This window comes from Urocitellus parryii, chromosome 6 (assembly GCF_045843805.1).
Source record: "Urocitellus parryii isolate mUroPar1 chromosome 6, mUroPar1.hap1, whole genome shotgun sequence".
NCBI classification, from domain to species: Eukaryota; Metazoa; Chordata; class Mammalia; order Rodentia; family Sciuridae; genus Urocitellus; species Urocitellus parryii.
The window spans coordinates 126,274,717-126,290,067 of NC_135536.1; the positions used below are offsets into that span (position 1 = coordinate 126,274,717).

The following is a 15,351-nucleotide window of genomic DNA, read 5'->3' on the forward strand; positions in this document are numbered from 1 at the left end:
TACTCATCAAAGTTAAGAACAGAATACATATGCATATTAGGGGCTATCTGTAGAAGGAAATGTCATGGAGCTATTCACAAGAAATAGACAGAAGAAATCACAGACAGGAGATCACGTCTACAGTTCTGTGGTAACTATGAAAAGAAACAATACCGTGAATTTCAAGCTTTCATTTTAACAAAGTGGCTGGTCTCTGCATTCAGAATGTCTGTGTCAATATTCTTTCTCACAAATTAATGCCTTTGTAAACCATTTAAAACAGAACATACTAAGCTCTTGTCAAATCCAATTTGTAGGCAGCCATTATTTGTCCTAAGTGCTTCCTGCACTAGGTCCCAGAAGACCAAATGAAAATGTGAAAATGGAGTTACTCATGTCATGTGACCAGCAATAAAAATATATTATTTTTTTGCAGTATGTAGGATTGAACACAGGTCCTTCTGCATGAAAGGGAAGCACTTTACCACTGAGCTACATTCCCATTCCCATAAAAATAAATCTTTAAGGAATCAAGTTCACACTCCGAGAAGTTGTTGTTTTCTCTAAAAACAGGAGATTCACAGTAACCTATGAGAATTGCCACTCAACTTGAGAAAGCAGGATGAAGAAAATTCTCTGGTTTATTCATCACACAGAAAGAAACAAACACGAAATAATTTGAAGTTAACTAATCAGTTTTTTAATACATGAACACAATACATTTTGTTTATTTTTATGTGGTGCTGAGGATTGAATGTACAAGGCAAGCATCACATAAAAAACATCACATAAAAAGTAAATAAAATAAGGATATCTGGTCCATCTACAACCAAAAGAAAAAATTTAAAAAAGATCAATGCTGGGCTAGGGATGGGGCTTAGGAGTAGTGCAATGCTTGGCATGTGAGAGGTACTGGGTTCAATTCTCAACACCACATATAAATAAATAAAGGCCTATCAACAACTAAAAAAAATTTTAAAAATCAATGCTCTACTATTTCTTTCTTGTAGGATACTAGCCCAGATTCATAACTAGACTATGGGAATAATAATAGTGTTTAATTCTTATTGTGAGAACTGAATGAACTACTAAAACATATGGCCTGCACACTAACATCAGGTTTGTATCAACAACCAAGTACTGACTTTGCTATTACTAATGAATTTTTTTTAAGAACAGTCATGTATCATATAATGCTTTAGTTAACAATGGGCTATATATACAATGATTTTCCTATAGATTATTAAAACTTTGTATCACCTAATAACTGCTGTGATATCACTGTGCAACACATTGCAGCACATTAACCATGTTTTTGTGATCTTGGTATAAACAAATCCACTGCACTGCCAATTGTATAAAAGTATAGCACATGCAGTTATTATAGTAGCAAAATTTATTATGATATTAAATAACTATATTCTGGTTTATGCCTTTATTTTACTTTTATCATTATTTTAGTGTATAGTCCTTCTACTTATTAAAAATGCTTACTATACCAGAGTATAATGTCTTATGCCAGGGAGGCAGGGGGTTCATACATCTTGTGTTTACCAGATCTCTTGATTACATTATTTTCTCTTGTGCTTTATTTAATCTCGTGCTGTTCAGTTCATCACGCCTCCTGAGCTTGCAAACTCCACTGATAATGCTGTCAGTAAGAGGTCATGTCAAGTGACTAACCTGGAAATGAATGCAAATGTGATTAAAGCCTATGAAGATGGAAAAGCAGTGATGATTATTCCTTACAAGTCAGGCATGCCTCATTCCACCATAGCTATGATCATTAAGAACAAGAAAAATCTGTTGGAGGCATCAAAGGGAGTGACATTAAACAAAGACTCATGAAGGACTTATATCAGACATAGATAAAATACTAATGACCTAGACTGAAGACCAGACAGGAAGCATACCTCTGCCTGCCTCATGAAAATTATGACCAAAGCAGCAAGTCTGTGACATTGAAGGAATAAGCTTGATCTGACTGCAATGCGAATTTACTGCTAACTATGGGTGGTTTAAATAAACTATTATTTGTTACATAATGGAGAAAGAGGTGAGTCTCTGAGTTTTTATGTGAAGACATAAAAATGGAAACTCTAGATACTCTGATTTAAAGGAACATAACTTGCTGGTGTAAAATTTCAATTTGGATAATTCCTTTATAATCTGGAAATGGATACCAGTGACTCCACTCCTTCTCCAAGATGCTGTTTTAAATTGCTACAATAGTTACATGAAAATGTACTATTTGTAAAATAACATGTATTTCAAAATTTTACTTATTATTTATAATGTTCTTGAACACATCTTTTTTCTTTCAGTGCTGAGAACTGAACTGAGGGTCTACTGCATGATAGGCAATCACTGTACTACTGACCTACATCACCAGCCCCCACATCTCCTTTTATCATTAATCTTCATCCCAATATTACGGTGGTGTTTCACCTCTCAAACATCAACTCTATGATCTAACTCATGGATTAAGTGAGTATTGATTTTTTAAAAGCCCAATGTTCAAGGAAACATTTTTCCTTGGCTATTCCTGAAATAAGAAGATTCTGAGAGGATGATGATACAATTCAGGAAGTACTATATCATCTATGACTGAATCTGAAGCTTGCTTGGGCTTAGGGTAATGAAACAAAAGAAAATCTGAATGGCATCTAGAAGAAGACATTCAAGAAAACTGAATTTTCCAAGGTTTTGCTAAGGATGTGATTGTGCAATACTCACCAAGACTGTTACCAAGGTGGAAAATCTTTACTTGTGTGTGGTTGCAGGCAATGGCAAGGAGTTTCTAGAAGTGGCCCCTCAGGGCCACTTATTTCTTATTAGAAGACAGCTTCTAATAAGAAACTTTGCAACTGGAACAAGCACATGTAGCTGAAGATGCAGCAGAAGAAAAGGGAAGTTTAGGAAAGAATAACTTCTAAGAGAATCCACGGGGAAGACAGTGATATTGATAAGGTTGATTCTATTAGGTTTAGGCTAATGTGTGTGTGATAATATGTGAAAGTTAAATAATGCCATTCTTTCTCAAGAAGTGAAATATCAACTTGGAGAGCTGAGAATATTTCCTGAATTAAAAAATTCTACAAATAATAATGTATACATGTCTATTTATCTTCATCTTAGAAAAGAGAAATCTGTTCCAGGTCATCTGTTTCTCACTCCCAGGTCTCCAAGTCACAAGGGTTCATTTTCTCTCTGAAGATATGCATGTAGTATGAAGAATATGTTTCACATTCATGGGCCATAGAATCAAGAATTCTGACTATATCAATATCCATGAAAGGCAGTGTATAGTCCCTTGACTCTGAAGGGTTTATAGATACAGTTCCTAAACATATCCCTGGTGCTGCCCAGAAGAGAACTGCTGCTGTGCACAGAAAACTGTGTGGGGTGAGTAGACAATCCTCTCTGCTGTTGGATACTTTGCTCATGCAGCACATGTGCAGAATGCTCTTTCAGACAGTGTCCATCTCTTAGATCATTGAAAGACTGCAAGATGGGTTGGAGATATGTTATTATCTATTATTATTATTATTTATTATTAGCTTAGATACTAATTATTATTATTATTTATTATTATTATCTTAGCTTTCTAAAATAGTCTGTAATATATTCCAAACCATGTACTTGTTTTTACCATTACAAATATTTTTTTGAGATTCAACTTACCTGCTACTATGATGATACCTATTCTATACATTGTATGCTTGACAATGGGTATTAGAATTAGAAAATATAAGTGAAAACAGAATATATGCACTGAAATAACTTACGCTAGTATCTTTAGGATAAGACAAAATTACCACAGGGCTTCCTCAAAGACTTTTGTATAGATTTTGAAAACTTGAAGAAGTTAGGCCTGTCCCATAAAATACTCATCTCAATGTAGAAATATGATATATTATCCCGGTCATTTGTATTTATTTTGTTTGGCTATTACTGCACTTAATTCATGTATTTCCAAAAATCTTTAGCAGGATAATGCAGATGTTTTGCCTGATTGCTTCTGAAAATGGATCTTAAGAGATCTGTGAGGTATAGGCAATTCCCTCTGAAGAAACAATTACTGACACTCAAACTGACACACTGCAACTGCAAAGTGAGAAAGAATAAGGATCAGCATCCTTGGAGCTTGATGGTGTTTTCTTGAGGTTGTTTACCAGTGTTTGAAAAGGTGACAGATAAGGGAAATTGCAAAGACAATATATCCAAGTTATAGAACTTTCAACCTCCTATAATGTTAAACTCTTACATATACATGATACATGGATGAAACTCAGAAACTGACAATAGAACAAGTTATTAAACAAACTGAAACATAAACCATATCCTGCCAGATTTCCTACTATTATCATTTTTGTGTTTTAGTATCTAATCCAGAATACCACATTGCATTCACTCTTAGTTGAATTATATATTTTGGGGGGCCTAACAAAATTCAGCATTGCTTAGTAAGTAGCTTTAAACCACATACACACACACTACTCCTTCTCCTCACATTTTGTTTGACTCAGGAACCTAGATGATGGAAAATACTTAGGACTCGAGTGAAAGTTCAGCTGAGGAAGGACTCACTGTAATCTCATGTGAGTGTTGTTAAGAGTCAGTTCCTGCCCATTCAACGTAATATCCGTGGAGTAGACCTAAAATTTAAAGCTTTCATAATAATCCTTCAGTGCCTCTTCATTTAAAAATGAATACAATTTTAATTATGGAGCACTTACTGACACATTCTGCATGGTCAGGTCAGTTTATCTTGATAACACAACTAGACAAATACTTACATGAAGGAAAATTATAGACTAATATGCCTCTGAATACACAAGCAAAAATCCAAAATGGGGGAGGTGAAGAGGGCAGAAAAAAGGAAGGATGCACATTCTGGCAGTTCCTCCACACTATACCTACAAAGAGGGAAAATTGATTCTAAGTGAGGTGGGTAACTAAAACTGAATACTGAACTGTCAAACCAAACCAAAACAACAACAAGAAAAAACCTGTAGACTCACAGAAGTCAGAAACATGAACATAAGAAATAGGACATCAGAGAAGTCCCAGCTTGGGTGCCAGTATGGCTGCCAGCAGCTATAGTAAAGGGGAGGGGTAGAACAGACAAAGAAAGGAGATTATTTGGACAAGGGATAAAGAAACTAAAAAATAATTAACTTGAGGTAACATGTGGATTAAAGAGGAAGCCTAATTTTAATAGACACAGAGTCAGTAGGAAACAAATCAGTAAAAGTGTATGTGTTCCTAAGTCCCTTCGTGGTCGATGGTCACTCAGCTACCTTGTCTCGGGGGATAGAGATGCAGAATCAACACACAGACGCCGGGAGCTGGTGAGAGAACTGGCTGGAAACCCACCTCAGGTCGTCTTCCAGTAAGTAGCTCAGTTTATTTTTGGAATGCACATAACTGTTATAGGGTTCGAGTGGGGTGTGCCTGTCAATCATACATAAGCAAGACAATATCTATAAGCCAATCATCTTCTGCCTAATGTAACCGCACTGTGAGGAAACTCTAATTATTGCTGTCGTGGTAGAAAGCAATCTGGAAGGGTCTTTGGCCCTTACTGAGTCAGGGGTTTCATGCCCTGAAGCCCCTGACTCGGTTTCCTGGCCTGGAAGTTTGGCAATGCTAACCACAAGTGCTGAGGATGTGGTTTCATTCCATCCTGCAGGCCCTCCTGTCAGGCCTGAAGGAACGTGGATATTTCAAGCACTTCTGAGCTGCTTGTAGCTGCTAGCTGCGACTGAAAGTTTTTCCAACATAAAAACAATTCCAAACTAACTCCCACAGAAAAAGAAGCATTTTAGACATAGTAAATGACTGCCAGTTTCCCAGGGAAAGCTACCTAAGCAGCATTCACCACCACCCACCACTGGGAAAAGTACATGCTCACCCTAACAGAGGAGGTGGCTGACTGTTGTGCTCATGCTGTGAGAGAAAGCAACAAACTTCTGCAGTCCTGAGCCTAGGCAAGGCACATACTCATTCATGCTACAGGAGAAAGTGACCACTCACTTCATTCCTGGACCAGGAAAATGAGTCACCATAGAAAGTGACTGCCCGCTGTGGTCCTGTGGCCAGGAAAGGACATGCTCCATGCTCCTGCCCACTCCCACCACCTGTAACCACAGCACTCCCTCCACTAGGGAGGAAGGAAATCAAGGACCTCTGTAGCTGACCAGCAAATTCACAGAAGTCATCTGAACCTGAGAGACTAAAATAGGCACAAATAAAAGTTTGTCTGGACAATTCAGGCTCTGGATCTCGAGGGAGAAAGCTCCCATTGTTGCCAGTGCTGCAGAAGACACACAGGAGCATCTGTACTTCAGCACAGATGTCTGGTATTTCATATTCCCAGTGGTGAAGGTGAAATGTTCATAGGTTTTGTTTGGTGCCCTAAAATTGGATTTTATCAGAGATCCTAGAGTTCCAAATATCCCACAGAGACCGGCATGCCCCATAGGACAGGGAGTGTTACACAATTCTTAAACACCCATGTACAGAGGCCCAAAGTTCTGGCTAGAGTAAAATGTAATTACTAGAATCTCCAATTTAGAAATCTACAACACTCCTGACAAAGGAACACAAAGCTTATCAACCCACAAACTGCTCTACTGGGAGACTGAAAGCTGTGATTTACTACAAGTAGCTTTGCCTCCTTGCAACAAAAGCTCACAGCTAAGAGAAGAATACAAAAGTGTAGGACTTAACAATCCACAATTCTCGATCCAAGGATTACCAAGCCAAAAACAAATACCAAGAATAAACATCCATCCCTGTCAATAGCTTTGACCACTTCAGCAAAAATAAGCCCTTTATTTCTCAGCAATATTTTTAAATTTTTTCTTTCATTATTTTGTTTTTCTTTTCTTCATACTCCCAATTTTTTAAAAATTTATTTGTTCTTTTTAGATATACATGAGAGTAGAGTGTATTTTGACATATTATACATAGATAGAATATAATTTATTCTAATTAGAATCCCATTCTCATACATGATGTGGAGTTTCACTCATCATTTATTCATATATGCACATAGAAAAGTTATGTCTGACTCATTCTACTGTCTTTCCTATTCACTTCCCCCTCACTTCCCTCATTCCCCTTTGTCTAATCCACTGAACTTATATTCTTCCTTCCTTTTATTGTGTGTTAGTATCCACATTTCAGAGCACATCAGCCATTTAAATCTATGCTTTTTTAAAATAGTAACTATATTTTAAAATTTTAAATATCACTTGATTCTATTGTATTTTTTCTCTTTTAATTTTTATTCTATTGTAATTTTTTCTATCCTATTTTTTTCCATTATGTATGATTTTGTGTGCACATGTGTGGGGTGTGCTGTATGTGAGTGTGTATGGATGCACTACATGAATAGGCTTTAAAAACTCATATGTATGTTCATATACTTTTCTTTCATATTAAATTATCCTTCTGCAACTGTTTATTATTTAGCTTTGACTTGTCTCAGGTGGGGTTCAATTATATGCAGGTTCAAGCTGTTTTGGTCTTATAGTTGTGGGTTTTTCTATACCTATATCTTTCTTATTTCCCCTTCAACATTCTCTTCCCCCACAGAGAAATTTTTCCTGTTTCCACATTCTCTCTTTATTGTATTACTTTCTGCAAATATTTTATTCCTAATTCTTTATAGCTGACATCTGCTACTTACCACCTGACTATCTTTTGGTCATGCTTTAAAAATAGTTCAAATTTTCTCTCACCTTCCCAACTTATTTTCTCTGTAGTTAAGAAACTGTAAATACGCTGGGTGTGGTGAAGTATGCCTGTAATCTGAATGGTGTGGGAGGCTAAGGCTGGAGGATCACAAGTTCAAAGCCAGCTTCAGCAAAAAAAAAAAAAAAAAAAATTTAGTGAGGCAATTAGCAACTGGATGAGATCCTTATCAAAAATTTTTTTTTTTAAAGGTAGGGAGGGAGATGGGGATGTGGCTCTGTGGTAAGTGTCCCAAGTTCAATTTCTTTAAAAAAAGAAAAAAAGAAAGAAAGAAAGAAAGAAAGAAACCATAATCCCACTAAATAATGAAACTATACAGTTTATTTAATTCATTTCCCCATTCATATTGTTGTGGTTATTAATATAGTAGATAACGTAGTAGAGAATTGCTGTTGAATGCCTGATCTAGTCTACAGTTTTGTATTACTGGTACTGATGTTAAATGCTGACCCCACCATTCCTACATAGTGAAAGGTTAATAAAATAGGTACTTGTCATTCTGTTTTTCTATATGCTTAACAGAACACTGTTGAAATCTTGTTCCCAGGATGTGTTGTCCCCAACTGTGAACTGTTTGCTAATCTTGTTCCCAGGATGTGCTGTCCCCAACTGCCAAACTGCAGGATGCACTCCCTCACTCGGTTGCAGGCAAACTGCTCACTAGCCCTGACCCATCAATGAACTTCCCTCCCTGCCCTCTCCAAGAAAAGTATATAAGCTCTGCTCAAGCAGTTCTCAGGGCTCTATCTCTCTTTGCTATAGAGAGCTCGGGCCCCAGCATGCTGGTCTCCAAATAAACCCACCCTTCTGCTTTTGCATAAGACAGTCTCTTGTGGTCTCTTACTCCGACGTTCCGCTGGACCCTTACATTTGGTGCGTTGGCCGGGAATTGCGCATCGCCGGACAGGGAGACCTCAACAAGACTCCTTTAGGGGGGTAAGTAAGGTGCCTTATCTTCTTCTTCTTCTCCTCCTCCTCCTTCTTCTCCTTCTTGTTTTTCCTTTGCGATCGCTCAGAGTCTGGTTTTGGGCTAGAGAGCGTGAGCTCTCAGGGCCTTCTGGTTTTGGGCTAGAGAGCGTGAGCTCTCAGGGCCTTCTGGTTTTGGGCTGGAGAGCGTGAGCTCTCAGGGCCTTCTGGTTTTGGGCTAAAGAGCGTGAGCTCTCAGGGCCTTCTGGTTTTGGGCTAGAGAGCGTGAGCTCTCAGGGCCTTCTGGTTTTGGGCTAAAGAGCGTGAGCTCTTAGGGCCTTCTGGTTTTAGGCTGGAGAACGTGAGCTCTCAGAGCCTTCTGGTTTTTCTGGTTTTCTGGTTTTGGGTTGGCAGAGTGTGGTTGTCAGCGGAGAGCGTGAGCTCCCCTGGCGGTGGTGGATAAACGTGTCCCTGAAGCCACAGACCACGTCTCCTCAAGGGACGCTTTAGGAGACTCTGGGGGGGACGGAAGTACCCCCATCTGGGAGGGACAAGGTGCCCTCATCTGTATTCTGCTGCCAACCCATCTGGTCCTGCCGGCAACTATTCTTTCTCTCAGGTTGAATTCACTGTCTATTTTTAATCTTTGCCTCTGAACTTGTGTTACATGTTTACTGTTTAGTGTGTGTCCATGTTAGTGTCACGTTTGTATTGTCCCTGTCTTTGTTCAAGTAACTTTCATTATGGGACAGAGTCATTCACTGGACTGAAGTCCGCATAAGGGCTCAGAATCTTTCTTTTTCAGTAAAACACCGGACCTGGCAGACTCTCTGTGCCACAGAATGGCCTGCTTTTGGAGTTGGATGGCCTCCAGAAGGATCTTTCTACTCCCCACTAATTTGAAAAGTCAGAAATATTGTCTTTGTCTTTCAGCCGGGGCCACATAGCCATCCAGATCAACAGCCGTATATCTTAACTTGGCAGGACCTTTGTGAATCTCCTCCTCCACCCTTTGTTCTCCCTGAGTCTCAAGATTTGACTCTGCTGGACTCTCCTCCCTTTCCTTATCCCCTGCCTTCGTTCCCCAACCCCCAACACCCTCTAAGTGATTCCCCTGATGCTGACTCAGGTTCTCCACCATTGAAGGAGGTTAAACAAGCCCAGCACCCTCCAGATGACTTCCCTGAAGCACACATAGCCCCTCCTCCCCTGGAGGAAACTAGCCCGGCTAAAGGAACTTGCCGGCAGCGAATGATTAAAAACCCTGAAGCCCCCGTGATACTTCCCCTCCGTCCTCATGGGCCAATGATAGAGGATGACCATGGTGGAGAAATGCAAGTCTACCAGTATTGGCCTTTCTCCTCTTCAGATCTATATAACTGGAAAAATAACAATCCCCCTTTTTCCGAGGACTCCACCCTGCTCACAGGTCTGATCGAATCATTGATGTTTTCACACCAGCCTACTTGGGATGACTGCCAACAACTCTTAGGCACTCTCTTCATGACAGAGGAGTGAGAGAGAATCCTCCTGGAAGCAAGAAAAAATATCCTCGGACCAGATGGGCAACCGACACAACTTCCCAACATAATCGAAGCTGACTTCCCCTTGAACTGACCCAACTGGGACCCCAACACCTTTGAAGGTAGGGAGCATCTGTCCACTTATTGCCGGGCTCTAATAGTGGGTCTCCAAGCAGCCGCTAGACGGCCAACTAATTTGACCAAGGTAAGAGAGATTATTCAAGGGCCTAATGAATCACCCTCTATGTTTCTAGAGAGAATTATGGAGGCATATAGGAGATATACTCCTTTTGATCCTCAGGCAGAGGATCAAAAGACATCTGTCACGATGGCCTTTAATGGGCAAGCTGCCCTGGATATTAAAAAAAGGTTATAACGCTTAGATGGATTACAAGATATGACTTTAAGAGATTTAGTCAGAGAAGCTGAGAAGGTATACTATAAGAGAGAAACTGAGGAAGAGAAGTGAACAAAGGGAGGATGAAAGAAACAAAAGACAGACTGAGGCATTGAATAAGGTCCTGGTCACAACAACAAATAGGCCAGAAGTTAGGAGACAGGGAGACAGAAAGGGATACCTGGGCCCATGCCAAAAGCCACATCTGGCCTCAGATCAATGTGCCTACTGTAGAGAAAAAGGACACTGGGTCAAAGAGTGACCTAAAGAGAAACAGCCACGCCAACCAGCCATTCTAACTTTGGAGGATGACTAGGAAAGTCAAGGCTCGGATCCCCTCCCCGAGCTCAGGATAACTTTTGAAGTGGAGGGGACCCCAATAAACTTTGAAGTGGATACAGGGGCAATATACTCAGCCCTTAAGGCCCTATTGGGCCCTCTATCAACTAAAAGGTCTCTAATTCAAGGGGCTAACGGCAGTAAATATCAGGCTTGGACAACTAAGAGGACCATGGACCTGGGAAAAGGAAAAATCCATCACTCCTTCCTAGTGATCCCAGAATGCCCAGCCCATTGATGGGCAGAAATCTGCTCACCAAATTCCGGGCCAGAATAACTTTTAACCCTGAAGGCCCCCAAATGGAATTTCTAAATCCTTCAGTAAAAACTCCTATAGTCATGGCTTTAACTATGTCAGTAAAAAAATGAACATCAACTCTTCACACCCCCCCAAGACTGATCAAACAGGCAAGCTATCCCAGAAATGGATAACAGATTACCCAGATGCCGGGGCAGAAACTGCTGGGTTAGACCTCGCCGTAAAACAACCTCCAATAATGGTGGAGTTAAAAACCTCAGCCTCCCCAATTAATATTAAACAATATCCTCTGAGCAAAGAAGCTAAAGATGGGATAAGGTCCCATATTCAGAAATATCTGGCCTTAGGGGTCCTAAGGCCCTGTCAATCGGCCTGGAACACTCCCCTGTTACCAGTAAAAAGCCAGGAACTGGGGACTATCGCCCTATTCAAGACCTAAGAGAGATCAACAACAGAGTGCAGAACATTCACCCCACAGTGCCTAATCCGTACAATCTGCTTAGCACCCTGAACCCTGAACGAAAATGGTATACTGTCCTGGGCTTAAAAGATGCTTTCTTTTGCTTGCCTCTGCATAAAGATAGTCAATTGCTGTTTGCTTTCAAATGGGTAAACCCAGAAACTGGAACGACTGATCAACTAACTTGGACCAGACTCCCACAGGGGTTCAAAAACTCCCCCACTCTCTTTGATGAAGCCCTCCACAGAGATCTCAACAACTTCAGAACTACGCACCCCGAAGTCACCCTGCTTCAATATATGGATGACCTACTACTGGCAGCCGATACCAAGGAAAACTGTGAGTCTGGGACCCAAGCACTATTATCCGAGCTTGCTCAACTCAGGTATGGAGCTTCTGCCAAAAAGGCCCAAATTTGCCAGCAAGAAGTAATCTTTCTGGACTATTCCCTTAGGGGCAATAAATGATGGCTCACTAAGCCCAGAAAACAAACCGTTGTGCAGATACCACCCCCATCTAACAAGAGGGCAAATGAAGAAGCTAAATTGGCAGCCCTAAACAGAGTAACCATGTTAACACTTTCCATACGGAGGAAATATGAGTCAGAAGATTTAACTACATCAGAGCACCCCGAAAACTTAACATCTGAGGACACTGACACTGAACTCCTTGACAACACTGAACCCAACTTGCAATTTCAGAAAGCCCTACACTACGTTAAAAATGTACATCAACTCACTCACCTTGATTCAAAGAAACTGCAGGCATTCCTAAAAGATCAAGAACAGAGTTTTCCACTAACCGGCTCACAGCAAAAGGAAAAAACTGAACGGGTAATAAAAGTCTGTCGGGTCTATCAATTGGTTAATGCTTACCCCTCCAAGCTTCCTATAGGAAGGCGTCTTCGAGGAACCAGACCAGGACAATTCTGGGAAGTGGACTTTACTGAATTAAGCCAGCAAGGTATGGACTTAAATATCTCCTAATCTTTGTAGATACATTTTCAGGATGGAATGAAGCCTTCCCTGCAAAAAAGAAACGGCACAAATGGTGGTCAAGAAGATCCTAGAAGATATTTTTCCAAGATACAGCCTGCCTAAGGTAATAGGGTCTGATAATGGACCGGCGTTCGTGGCCCAGGTAAGTCAGGGGTTAACCAGGACCCTGGGGATTAATTGGAGGTTACATTGCACTTATAGACCCCAGAGCTCAGGACAGATAGAAAGAATAAATAGAACCATTAAAGAGACCTTGACAAAATTAAGCTTGGAGACCGACATAAAAGATTGGACTATGCTCCTGCCTTATGCACTGTTTCATGCAAGAAAAATGCCCTCTGTTTCTTTGTGTAACTTCACCCCCTATGAAATTCTCTATGGTGCCCCTCCTCCAATAAGGGACCTGACCCCAACTCTAAGACCTAACGATTCTTTTCACACCCCCTTGCTTGACAGACTTAAAACTTTTGAAAAAACTCAGTGATGCCTGTGGAAACAGCTGGCCACTGCCTACCAACTTGGGAATGAAGGAACTCCACACCGATATCAAGTGGGAAACTTCATCTATGTAAGACGACATCAGGTGTCATCCCTAGAACCCCGCTGGAAAAAACCATACCAGGTGCTACTTATAACACCTAAAGAGGTAAAGGTAAATGGAATCACTTCCTGGATCCATGCCTCTCATCTCAAGCCTGCGCCCTGTCCAGATTCTGGTTGGAAATTGAAAAAGACTGGTAACCCTCTCAAATTGCGTATTCGCCGTGTGGATAAGGCTATAGACTCTCCCCTTGACCACCAGTGGTCCTAACCCTCATCAGCCCGTACAACAGTGATGGCTAATCTCAAATCATATCAGCTGGCTATAGGTCTTTCCTATTGAGATATCCCTGATGAAAAAGATCCCACTAAAATTCCATTAAATCCCTTCCATACCAGATAATAGAAACAAACATTATGGATGTAAAGACACTCGAGCCAGATGTAGGTTGGTTAACCTAAATTACTATGTTTGCTCGGCGAACTATCAAAGCCACAAACAGTCACAGCTATGTTGGGGAAAAACCGACTTCTTCTGTAAGTCATAAGGATGTAAACATACAGGGGCTACCTGATGGAACCCAAACCTCCGCCGGTTCTCAGACCATTGCCCCTTGCTGAAGTAACAGGTACTGAGGTATCTCTCCACCCATTCACTCCTCTCTTCTCCTGTCAATGTCCACACCGGGTCCCACCGGGTCCTCCTACCAGCTAACCCAAAGCTCCAACCAGCTGAGGAGAGCCCTCAGACCCCTATCCGAGATGTAATGAAAATGGCCTTTAAAGTTGCTTTGTCATCACTGAAAACAGGTTACTAAAAATTTAAAGTCCCTCACAGGCTTTTTGGGATACTCACTCCCGTCTTCCCCTCTGCTCTACCTGTTCTACTACTCGAGTTTTTGTTGCTAGGAAAATCCCAAACCCCTTTCCCATTATTCTTTTACATCTCTCCTTCCTCATTCTCAGATCCATGGAGCTGCTCTCAGCACCGCCTTCCCCGTCCTCCCCCTCTATACCAGGCCCACAAAACTGACCTTCTTCAGAAGTCTTCACTATGGCTGACTTTAGGACTTTCAGCAAAAGAGTCCCTATAAAAGAGTTCAGTATAGATAAACTTCCTCTTTTCATATTGCCCTGTTCTACTTGGCCACTGACTGGAAAAATCAGCACTCCTAAGCTAGACACCCCCTTACTAGTTTTTCACAAAATATGTGAACAAGGCCTCTGGCCTTGAGCTGGGGCTTCACAGAGATGGCTACATTTCTAAGATAAAAAGTTATCAACTGGGCTCCATGGTAACAGCTGGCAAGGAAAAAGAAAAAGTTCTCCCCCTCCCAGGTGTCCTTAAAAAGTTAACTTGCCCAGAACAGAGAAAAAAAAAAAAAAACAGAAACAAAAACTGCTTTTTGTAAACTTCTGCAGACTGGAAACTTCTGAGCCCCTTCCCTTACATGTTGAGTACAAAATTCTAAAACTACCTAAACTTGGGTTACAAGAGATTAATTGATTACAACTGAAGCAATGCCCTCTGAATCCGGTTGCAACCAAATAAGACTGTTTCCCTGTCTTCAGTGCTATCTTAGGTGCCTTGCCTTGCCCGTCCCTGCAACAGTATAATTCTATATACTTAAATATTATTTATGTTTTCATAAAATGGTCAACAAATGTGATTAATTATGTAATGGTGCAGATGTTTCCCAGAGTGCTCTATCATGACGCAGGTTCATTTAAAGATCAAATAAGGGAACATACAACCTGGTTCCGCTGGGAACCTGTAGCCCTCACTCTAGCCATCTTATTAGGAATGGGAATTGCTGTAGGGGTGGGCACAAGGACTACTGCCCTGGTCCGTGGAACGCAACAAATGACCCAATTAGAAACAGCAATGAACCAAAACTTAAAGATATTAGAAACCTCCATCACAGCTTTACAGGAATCTTTAACCTCTCTCTCTGAAGCTGTTTTACAGAACAGGCGAGGGTTGAACCTCCTCTTCATGAGAGAAGAGGGCCTTTATGTTACATTAAAGAAAAATTGTTGTTTTTATGTCGACCATACTGGAATTGTAAAAAAATCTATGAGTAAACTAAGAAGACGCCTTGAAGAACGTCAGAGAGAGAAAAAACCCCAAAAAGGATGATATGAGTCTTGGTTCACACAGTCCCCCTAGTTAACTACGCTTTTAT

General features: G+C 40.7%; 1 protein-coding gene across 1 annotated transcript; it reads left to right on the forward strand.

The window, feature by feature from the left end:
* Positions 1–2,023: 2,023 nt before the first annotated feature.
* LOC144255449 (uncharacterized) lies at positions 2,024–12,094 on the forward strand. Its single transcript, XM_077800153.1, is given in 9 exon segments — positions 2,024–2,035; positions 5,253–5,374; positions 6,258–6,369; positions 9,001–9,085; positions 9,779–9,995; positions 11,023–11,135; positions 11,138–11,265; positions 11,304–11,562; positions 11,565–12,094. Coding segments are annotated over 9 exon segments (1,578 nt in total).
* Positions 12,095–15,351: the final 3,257 nt, after the last annotated feature.